At 36.4% G+C, this 11,395-nt stretch overlaps 1 protein-coding gene across 1 annotated transcript in view; it reads left to right on the forward strand.

The window, feature by feature from the left end:
- Positions 1 to 8,330, forward strand: part of RP1 (RP1 axonemal microtubule associated) — a 164,839-nt gene extending 156,509 nt beyond the window's left edge. Inside the window, 5 exon segments of the mRNA XM_058025257.1 lie at positions 537 to 615; positions 831 to 1,116; positions 2,582 to 2,660; positions 5,523 to 5,598; positions 8,261 to 8,330. Coding sequence (XP_057881240.1) covers positions 537 to 615; positions 831 to 1,116; positions 2,582 to 2,660; positions 5,523 to 5,598; positions 8,261 to 8,330 — 590 coding nt within the window.
- The last annotated feature ends 3,065 nt before the right edge of the window (positions 8,331 to 11,395 follow it).

The following is an 11,395-nucleotide window of genomic DNA, read 5'->3' on the forward strand; positions in this document are numbered from 1 at the left end:
ACACTCAGGCCATGCAGCTGAAGCCCCCAGCAGAAAATTCAACAAGGAGCATAAGTCAGAGAGCAGTTTCCCAAACAGCAGAGGGATACAGGGAGCTGCTGAACTCACTTCCCACCTGCCACCTAATGAGATCTGCTTTGTGCTGCATGTGGAATAGAGCTCCATTCCTCAAGCAGTCACTGAGGAGGAAGCAACAGAGCTGTATTTCTGCTCTTCCTTCTCAAATGTGCCTGCCTGAGTCATGCCTAAGCTTTTCTGCATGCCCATCCAAGGACAGTGAGGACAACACTCCTTTGCTTCACTAAGAAAAAGGAAATGTTTACTCCTAAGTTTCTAAGTTGAGGTTCACAAATAGGAACAAAATAAAGACATTTGTAGTGGTTACAGCACTTTCATCTCAGTTGCTGGCATTCCTAAATTAATGAAAAAAATGAAGTTTTCATATAGTAAGAATGCCATCATTACACCAACAACATCCTACCTAATTTCTTGTCATGCAATAGAACATTTTCACTATGTTCTTTCCCTCTTTGCAGACTGCAAACTGGACATTAAAAAATTGCATGTGCAAGAAGCTGCAAAGGAGCATCCTATCTATGTATTTGAAGTGAATGAGTGAGTATATTTTGTAAAGCTAGTAATGTTTTTTAATAGCATAATAGTTGAAAACACTGAGCAGACGCTGAATTAAAGTAAATGCCATAGAGTGATTCTCTCAATAGATATTTTTAAAATATGCCCATCTTTAGCTGTTCCACATAAATTATAGGATATTTTTCATTTAACATATTATTTACTTACCAAAAAACAAATGTGGTTCTGTTTTTCAGAGAATTTTATGTGAATGCAAATAAGCCCAAAATACAGAGAGAAATCCCAAGATCTTTTGTTTTTAGAGGAGAGAAACAAAAGAATGACATAGAAAACAACTTGGATAAAGAAGGAAGCAAAGTAAAAAATTTGACAGAGTATACTATTAAAGTGTACACAGGTGACAAAAGGGGAGCAGGGACTGATGCCAATGTGCATATAATTTTATTTGGGAATGAGGACAAATCTGAGGTATTTCAACTCTCTCAATCACTGGAGCATCAAAACCCCTTTGAAAGAGGAAAGGTGAGTACACAGACCTTATAGGTTGTGTCCATTTCTGTACTGAAAAAATAAACATTAAATCTATGCAAGTTCTTTAGAAAACTTGAGGCATTTATTCTGTTTTCCACATCACTACATGAGTCTCAGCTCGCCCTTACACTCACACCTTACATCTTCACACTGCCTCCCCTTCCGTGACCAGCTCTCTATTTCCTCATTCTGAAATGCACAGCATGAGTGGCCTGTGCACCTGTGTGCACTACCCTGTGCTCTTGCACACACCTTGAATATCCTGCATGAGAACACAGCAGTCTCTTACATCCCATCATTTTACTTTGACATGGAAACTGGTGCTGCGAGCATCCCTGGATGTATAAGCCTAAAACCAGGTGAAATGGAACCGTAGACATTAGCCTGATTCTGAGATCCATCCTGCTTTAGGCTATTTTTCAGAGACCATTAGTTTAGATACAGATATTTGCATAAGAATGCAGGTTCTCTGCATGATGTCCTAATGCCTTGTCTGGATGTTTTCCTAATTTAATAAACATATTATTCTGTCAAAGACATTGCTCTGTTTGGTCACCACTTGTGCAGTGGATTACAATGATGGTTACCCTTAAGTAAAAAAGAAATATATATATTCTCTGTAACTTTCTCTTGTGAAGTTATTGAAAGGTAATGACTAAATAACTAGAACTCTAGTGAAAATATATCCCTTAAGAGATCTACCTCATTATCTCCAGCAATACTAATCATCTTTTTACCTGGAATTAGTCGAAGTTTCTTCAGCCAAGTTATCTCTGAGATAAAGATATTTACCCATGAATTGTCTTCCGTACTGAGGAGAATAATAAATCTGGCTACCTAGAGGAGCAAGGAGCAAGTAAAAAAGTGTCTTGAGTTTTGCTTGGTACTTCACAGGAGGTGTCATTACCCTTCAAAAAAGAACAGTAGATATGTAGAAAACCTGTTAGCAATCCAGCTAAGTCAATGGGTAGCCAGTGATGTCAAAGGTCTTAGGAAAACACAATTTCTTTTTAAAAATCTGCAATATGAAATAATGTAATATTTTATATTAAATCATATAATATTTGAGAGGAATAATGGTTAATGTAGCAAAAGCCTTTAACTTTTATGTTCCTGAATATTTATTTATGTATTGTATACTAAAAATATTTTAGAGAACTCTAGCAGTTGAGGATTCATGAGACCAAAAATGTTTTCACAGTAGGTGAAAGTCAAGAAAGAGGTAGGGATTGTCATACTATAAGTTGAAAAGTGAATATTTTGTATTGAAACTGAGACCTAATAGTAGAGAACGTATGCCACACATCATCAGTAGGGAAAATAAACCACATTGGTGGTTCACTTATTCTGAACTTCTACTATTACACTTGAATTGGTCTCAGAACTGACCTAGACAAATATGTAAGCTTCCAACCACTAGTATCATATTTTTAATAACTGTATTTTAATATTAAAGGTTGATACCTTCAAGATTAAGACAAAAAACTTAGGCAGCCTATGTTCAATTGAAATTGGCCACGATGGGAAAGGATTTGGTAAGTATTCTGTGTTCAGTAGCCTTGCAAACATCTTCTGCTTAAGGATCTGCCTGACATTTGGAAAGTTGCTTGAAGTCACACCACTGCTACAGCTAGCTAATACAAACCTGTGTACAAATGAGGTCAGCTTGCTGCCCCTGTTTTCACCCTCTCTATCACATTTCCCTTGACTATACTATGATTCTTTTTCTAGCAGTGATCTAGTTAAAATAAACCTCAGATAGTTTTATCTTTCAAACATTGGTCAGCCAAACCCCTGATTAGATGTCTTAAATAAGACAAATATTGTCTTGTGGACAATCAGAAAATGGATTGTCAATAAGAAAATTGATTGTCTTGAATTCAATCAGTTCAAGACATGATTGAATTTTCAAACTGCAGGCTAAACTTTCCATGATTTGAGCAAGTTTGGGCACTCTGGTCAAAGCATGCTGTAGCTCCCTCTCACAGCCACAGATCTCCTCTTGTGAAAGTCTGAGAACACCAATGTGCACCAGGTCCTCCTCTGATGTTAAGTTAGGTTGTGGCTATAGAACATGGCCACACCTGATAATGGAAAAAGTTTCTGTGAACAGTAACCTCTAGACTCTGAATTTTACAGAAAAATAAAACAGGAGACTAGGGCATATAATCTTTTGAGCTTACATTTAATAGTGCTGAAAACCCATAGGGATATGCGGATATCAGACATGTAGAGATATACAAACACATAAACAGAATATGCAGGGAATGTATAAATTGAATCAAAAAGGTCTGATTGTATTAAGATACTCTGGTCAGGTGAAGTTTGCTTAACCCATCTCAAAGAAATAGGTTTAGGCTTAATAAAATTTGATTAATCTAAGTTTATCAGGAATAACAAAGTGCCAAAGGGTTTATAATTTCTAGGATATACCAAGAAAAATTCTGCAAATAGCATTTCCTATTTGGAGAAAGTTGAACAGCTTTTTTATTTTCCTAACCACCCAGTCATGTCGTTTAGTTCACGACATGAAATAAACGTGTTGAAAACAGAAAAAACACCAAACCTGTTGAAAGATCTATAATAAACAAGATTTTCCTGCTGACTTTCATCTTATTTGTGATAATTGCTATGCATGCACACAGTCCAGCTTAGATCTGATCTGGGAAGGGAACTCCACAATGGCCAACTTTTAGTACTGAGACTTGCACAGAAGTCTACAGGCGAAATTATAGATTAAACTTTTATTTCCTGAGTCCTGATCTATCAACAACATTATTATTTCCCCTCTCTATGTCCTGATCAACATCACATAGCTGCTAATAGTGCCTTCCTAACACAGCTGGGGTGTGTTGACTCATCTTAGACATGATGACCTTCCTCTAAATATTTCTTTGGAATTCCCTCCAAGCGTCATTTGTCACATCAGCTATTATCCCCACAAGCTTCCTAAAATGTTACAGTAACTCTTTGGGATGTTTTATCTGTTTGCTAACATATCCTGGCTACCTCTAGATTTCTCCATACCTGGAGATTTCAGTGAGGTCTGTTGGAGTTTTGTCAATAAAGGATGAAGCGTTAGATTTTAATCTTTTCAAGAGAGTAAACTTGCCTTTCTATTCTTTTGTAAAGTGTCGTGTAAATTTGAGAGGTTGTAAAATTTTATTGCAGATCATCTTGACTCTGATTTAGAGATTTCATGAAAGGTCATCTATTCCAAGTAGAGTCTATGATATATTAAACCATTCCCAAGGTTTCATTAAAAGAGTTTCAAAAGTACTTCACAATATCAATAAACGGATCTTGCAAATTGAAGGTGGAATACCTAGACACCTTCATGGCCTACTTAACCCAGCTATTTTTTTGAAAATGTCATTGAATAAAAGGAAACATCGCTGTACCTTTACATTTTATCCAAACTGACACAATTTGCAAATATTTTAATATTTCATTTTTAGCATGTACAATTAAAATTTAGCATTTAGAATAAAAATATTTTACTGGTTTTTGCCTACTTAGTACTTCATGCAAATATTTGAAAACCAAAGTAATTAGATAGGATCTAGTTCTTTATCTCTAGGACATGTAAAGACTATCAAAATGTTGTCAGGTACTAGCAGTATGATACTGATGAGTTTTAAAATGTTTTCATTAAGTATTTTCATTGGCAAAGACAACTAAAGATATCAGCACAGACATTGTATATATAAAACATATACAATATGTTTTATGTATATATATAAAAGTTTTGGTTTTAAAATATTAATATTTTGATGTTCTATGAAATAAAATTCTATATCACAGCAATGAAGATATTTCTTCACACAGCAAAACAGGGGTTTAAAGTAGAATATTTAGTATCTTCTTAAAGCTGAAACAAGTATAAGTGTTGGCTTAAATGAAGCTGCTATTCTGAATCATGACTACTGGAAAAATAGGAATATGAGAAGCATTCAGTTTCATCACTTGGTTCACATATATATCAATATATTAGTTAGAAAAGAGTAGTAGAATGCCCACTAGGGGTGCATTCTGAGTGTATTTCCAAGTACCTGAAAGGGCAGAACGGGTTTTCAAGAGTGTATTCAATATTACCATGCACTCTGTTTCATTTGTCTTACTGCCTGTTCTATCCAATCTGGAAAAATAAGTTAAGTCATAACAAAAATCTCCCATTACATTTTCTGTCAAAAACATCAAAGATCTTCCCTGTAAAACTGAGAGAAGTTGGTAGTAATTTGAATCATCTGTGTTTCAGTTTTATTATTGATGTTGAATATACTTGGAAGTACTGAACCACATGGGGTTTGGGAAATGAAATTAGAAACCTTTCTTATGCTGTATTTGTGTTTTGTTTATATTAAATTTGCTCTTTTCTTTTTTTTTTCCTTCTACAGCAAGTGGCTGGTTTCTAGACAAAGTGGAAATCACAGATGCAGCTAGGAATTCAGTGCATTGCTTCAACTGTAACAGGTCAGTAGATCAGTCCATCATCCCTCTGTACATGCTGTTTTCTTTTTCACAAGTCTCTCAGTTGCTTCTGTCTGGTTTTCTAAGACAGTAATGATTTTTTTTTTTTTAACAATGTTGTGTTCTTATCAGTCCATCCCCAATGACTTTTGAACCCCCTGGCCAACTTGAAACTAAATTGTCAGGAGAATTGCTAGGGGAAGACACTAGATTTTTCCACTCAATTAAAACTGGGTGATTGTAGGAGGGAGAGACATAATTTAATGCCTTTGCCAAGAGAAAGTATTCAGACACATTTTGAATTCAAGGGATAGAAGGTGTCTGGTGAACCACTACACAAGCATTAGCACATAAATAGCTCTGGCAAACATATCAGGGGTAAGCAAACAGGCATGGAAGGGAACCAGAAAGGAAGACAGTGGAACATGGCAACATAGATTCAAAACTTGTGGAAGAAGTAGTATATTTTATTAAGTAAAGGCAACATTAAAGCATTAGAATCCTTCTGTTTCAATGTTTGCTTAGTATGGGCCCAAGACACATTCAGCAAATGGGATAAAGATAAAAAAAAAGCTTTATATAATGTAATGTAGAAGTGTAATGATCTAAATTTAGAAATGTATTTAGGTACTGGCTTGCTTGGGTAAAGGGCTACTGTTGTACAAAAACAGGGTGCACATGAGCCTGCATCAACTGAAACAACACAGTTTCAAAAACTGGAAATTAAATTGAAGGAGTGCATTTAGAGTGACTGTTCACTACAATATATCATTCATGGCTTGAAGAATTTCAGAATAAATAACTGATGGAAACATATTCATGTCCTTCCAAGTGGAAATTAGTTTTTAAATGCATCTGGAGAACACAGAAGTGTAAAAATTTACAAGTTCCCTGTATCTAGAAAGAGAATGTTACCTGGTAATCTGAAAACAGAAATGGTAGCCAAGAATATTTAATTTTATCCTTTTCTTAAATATTTCTGTAAACTTGACAATTAATGGAAGCCAAATCTCAGCCCCTGTACCGAAAAAAGGTAACTTTTGAAGTTCTTGGATACTCAGTTGGTCACTACAGTCTAAATCACAAGAGTGAGGTTGTTATTGATCTCAACAACCTCAAACTTCCTCCAACAACAATAAACTTCCCTTGCTTCAACTTCCTCCAAAGGCATGCTCAGACACTCTCTAATCTACTAGATACCTAAATCTAAGTTAGTGGGCATTAAGCAAAGCTCTTAACCCACAATATCGTTCAGATGTGCAATACAATCCATGACAGGATTTTCAGGATTTCATGCCACTTCACCCCTTTTGCTTGTAAGAGTTTTCAGACCACACCAATCATAGGAAGATTCTTGCAGGAGATAGACTGCAGCAAACATTTTTTTCCAGATATTTGTTTTTTTCAATTTTATTTAGAATCTTAAAGTAAAAGTGCAAAGGTATATAAGAGACTGGCACAAGAACTGGAATCACCTCATTGATGTGGGTGAGTGACTGGCACAGATTGATTCTACATGCACCTGACAAGAACATTTAACTGAGCCTTGGTGGACTATGTGCCTACCCTGAAGTGTATAAACCCTACTAAAACTGGAAGTTATTCAGTAGAAGAGATTAGAGGTTAACCCCAGGGTCCTCAGAGACCCAGGGGCTTCTCAGATAGAGGAAACTCTTAAGTTCATGGTCCTCTTCCAGCCGAGACATGGAGCTCCTCATGGAACTCCTCATCTCATGGCCTACGGAGGAAATGGGGAATGGGCTCATTCTCTCACATAAAAAGGACTCCTCCAAAGCAAAAAACATCTCTAAAAGACATTAATCACTGAGAAACCTGAATCCTTTGCTAACTCATTTAAATGCCTGTTGTCTAGCTTACACATCACACATTTCCAGGCTCTGTGACTTCCACATGCAATTTTAGCTGCCAAAATCAGCCTGGACCTGTTTATCTTCAGCCATATCTCCCAGCTGCTGAATGGTGCAGCTTCAGATGTGAGCTACTTTGATGCTGTACTTATTGTCTGGGAATCTCTCCCACACATGTAGATATCAAATCAGGCAGACTGTCATACACCTTTCAAAGTACAGAAGATTTTTAACTCTCTTTGGAAATTAATACCACTGTATTAATTTTTGGTTCCAGTTAAAATCAGTCTACTCAAACTTTGGACTCAGGCCTGTTTCTCATATAATCAACAGTAAAAGCTCCATAGGCTCTTACAGAGCTAGGATTGGGCCCATCATGCAACTCAGTATTTTGTGAAGCAACAAAGAGATATGGGAAAGACAGAGTTTCTAGAATTAATTACAAGGAGAATAACTTGCTGTCACAGAACGTTTCTCTACTCTAAATTATCCTGATTTTATTGTCATTCTTTAGAGCAGTTTACTAGTTACCTGTATGACCAAAAAATAAAATTAATTTATATGTAATAAATATATTAATAAAGTTAATTACACTTTAAAATTACACATATGTGAATGCTATGTGAAAACAAAAATTTTAAAAGTCACTATTTTCTTCAGGTTGGCTTTTTCTTCTCTAAAAACCAATGTAAAAACTATCCTAGAAAATCAAAGGTGCAGAACCAGGCTCTCACAAATTGTCTTTCTTAAGTTTTATATTTGCTGTGTCTATGACAGGTTTTTGTTTTTCCCTTAAGGTGGCTTTCTGAAGATGAAAATGATGGCCTCACCATAGTGCAGCTTTATCCACAGCTGCTTGATTCCTGATTCTTTCAGAGTGTGATGCTTCTCCAAATCCATGCTGATTTGATTTACATGTCTTTTATAATTCTGAAGGCATTGTAATTATCGTGAAGAAAAGTCAAAACAATGTATTAAAAACATCACAGTAAATTAAATATGTCTAATGTGAACACAGAATTCTGATCCTATTATAGATGCTCAAAATCTTTGCATGACAAAAATTTAGATATCAGAAACTTAAATCTGTAACACGGCTCTGTGGACTTGAACTGAGCAATCATAATTGTAGTATGTAGTTACATATGTAGTAACATACTCAAATATTTGTGCTTCAGTAATGATCTGTGGGAAAGCTAAATTTAGCTCATTTCAAATCTGTCAGTATGTATTCATTTGATGATATTTTTTCATTTTCATAATTTATTAAAATTTAGATATTTTCAAAATCATTTTCCAAACAAACTGCAAAACTCTTCAGCCCCACTGAAGCCTTACTTGGCTTCTCTTAAGTCCATAACAGAGAGTAATAAAGATCTTGTTATTCAGAAGTTCACCCTGTGTGGGCAAGCCTCTCGCTGGCATTTGATTGTAAAATCCTGTAGCTGAGCCAGAACCTCAGCTGAGAGCCTTTAGATCCGAAGGGTCTCTTAAGAGAGGCTGTTATCAGCAGCACTGCAATAGCTGAGGCAGGCTTAGGCAGCTCCCTGCTCAGCTTGATGATTTTTGCAATGCCTCTCCTTAGCTATCAAACCAGCTTTCCAGTGCCACATGTGTGAACGCCTTCATGACAAAGAAAAACAAACAAAAAAAAGGACCAAATTTTTTTTTTTTGCAAATGCACAGTAAAAAAAAAAACAACGTATTTAGCTGTAAATTCAAAAGTTAATGTTTGATTTGGTAGGCTTTGATATCACCAGAATTGACTTAGGAAGGATTTAGGATACCGACAAATCTGAAATGTAATCAGGACTTGCACACCACCTGAAGTTTCATGTATGTGATCAAAATACAAATATTTTATACAAGCTATGTAAGGCATCCCTCTCTTAATCAAAGACTTCACCTTTTGTACCTCCAAAATCCAAAATCTTACTGAAGATTTGAATTTTAGACTTGTTTCACCGTCAAGACAAGGTTGCTATGTTCTGTAGCAGCAATGGGCTTTCTATAATTATAAGAAATAAATGACTTTGTAAGCTGTGTTGATAAAATATTGTCTGGCTGTCTTTTTAAATATGTTTAATGTTTATTTACTCACACTATTCTGTGAAATTAGGACAGTTCGCTGACATCTGATGAGATCCCAATTGTTACCTTGACACAAGAAGAAATAATAAATGCCTATATTTGGCCTTGGTAGGTAATATATATTTAAATATAATTTTTATCTACCTATGTCATCAAAAGGACAACTATTGTAAGGTGTGGATGTGGTCAGTGTGAGCAACGGAACACTCAAACTCTTCTCCTTTTTTTTTTCCTGCTCACAGTCCTACCACACTCACTGGAACAGATTTGAAATTGTATCCCCAGAGCCCACAGTTCACTTACTTGGTATCAGTATTCATTACACTGAATCACTTCGTTGTGATCTATTATGTGATTTGTTTCATTATTATGTGTTTCATTAATAGTTTGTAATACTAGCTCCCTTTGATGCCATTTCTGATTTATCAAGTGTAAATAATGCCTTCCTAATCTGTTTTTCTTTACTAAGAGTGGATACCCTTCTTGTGAGCTGCCTTCCATTCTTGAAAATTATTTTCTCTACCTATACAGTGTCCATATCAGGTTTTGGATTTGCTTCCCTGGATCCAGAGCCATGTGCACAACTCTCTAACACTTTCAATAATGGGACCAGCACTGCAGAGGGTTTCATTTCAAGAGCATCATGGGTGCTTGCAGCACACAATACCAGACATTACACTTTAATAAGAAAATGTGAAATACCATATAACACCCACAAGCTCAGGTCTTGCTTGGAAGACATGCCAGTTAGCATATTTAGCTTGTGACCAGTGCCAAATCCCAAATGTGCTTCTTCCACATGATGTGTGCTGTTTGGCACAGAAGTCAGTTAATCTCAGTCCCTTGCCAGTGGGATGATTTTTTGGCCAAAGGCAGGGACATTACAAAGGTGCCTCTTTGTGTGCACTCTGCTGTTCCTCCACAGCAAGGGTGCTGCCCTGCTTTTTCCTCACAACACCCTGCCCTGCCTATGGAGAGCCTGGGCAGATACTAACACTGCTGATGCTTCCATGGGAAACAGAGATGTAGCATGGAAAAGAGACTGTGTGGGTCAACCAGTAATCCAGGAATTTGACACACAGAGGAGTCTCGAAGGAGCAGTGGGGTAACTCAATCAGCTGGAGCAGGCAAGGTTGTAGTGGAGAGAAGGGTTTGACTTCTACTGGCTCTCTGTGTTGCAACCTGACTAAAGATCTGTGGAAATAGGCAGGCTAAAAGATTTTGCTGCTATTATTATTAAACATTTGATTATGCACTGCAGACAAAGCCTGAAGTTGGGTGCTAAAATATTTACCCTGTAGACCATATCATGGACTCAAGATCGACTCAAAAAATGTCCATTAGAGTCCAGTTAACTCCATCTTTTTTCCTCATCCACCTCTCCTGGCGTGCTCTTATATGTCTATAATTAGGTGGATCTCGATGATACATTTCTGCCCTTTTAAGCCCTTAAGTATCTCAGTTTCTTTTGCTGCTGATGTTAAGGGTTTGAAAAAAATATAGTCATGTTCTAACTGGCTCACTGGGCCATTTAATATTCTCCCAGCAACTCCAAGTACTGTTTTTCTGAAACTCATCATACATAAGATAGGATTCCTTGCTTTTAAGTACATATGAGCAGTTGTATTGCATCTATCCATCCTGTAGTTTGTCAGTTGTGGAAATGGCATGAGAGTAAGAAAAAAGGAAGTACCAAGTGCTCCTCTGAGTTCCTTTAGACATCTTGGATGAATGTCATCTAGTCCTTCATTGTTAGTATTTATAAATGTCTTTGCAAACATAAACAACCTCTGCTCACATATCAGCCTGAAATGGTTCTTTGCACTTCTCCATGAAGAAAG

Source organism: Melospiza georgiana, chromosome 1 (genome assembly GCF_028018845.1).
Source record: "Melospiza georgiana isolate bMelGeo1 chromosome 1, bMelGeo1.pri, whole genome shotgun sequence".
Classification (NCBI taxonomy): Eukaryota; Metazoa; Chordata; class Aves; order Passeriformes; family Passerellidae; genus Melospiza; species Melospiza georgiana.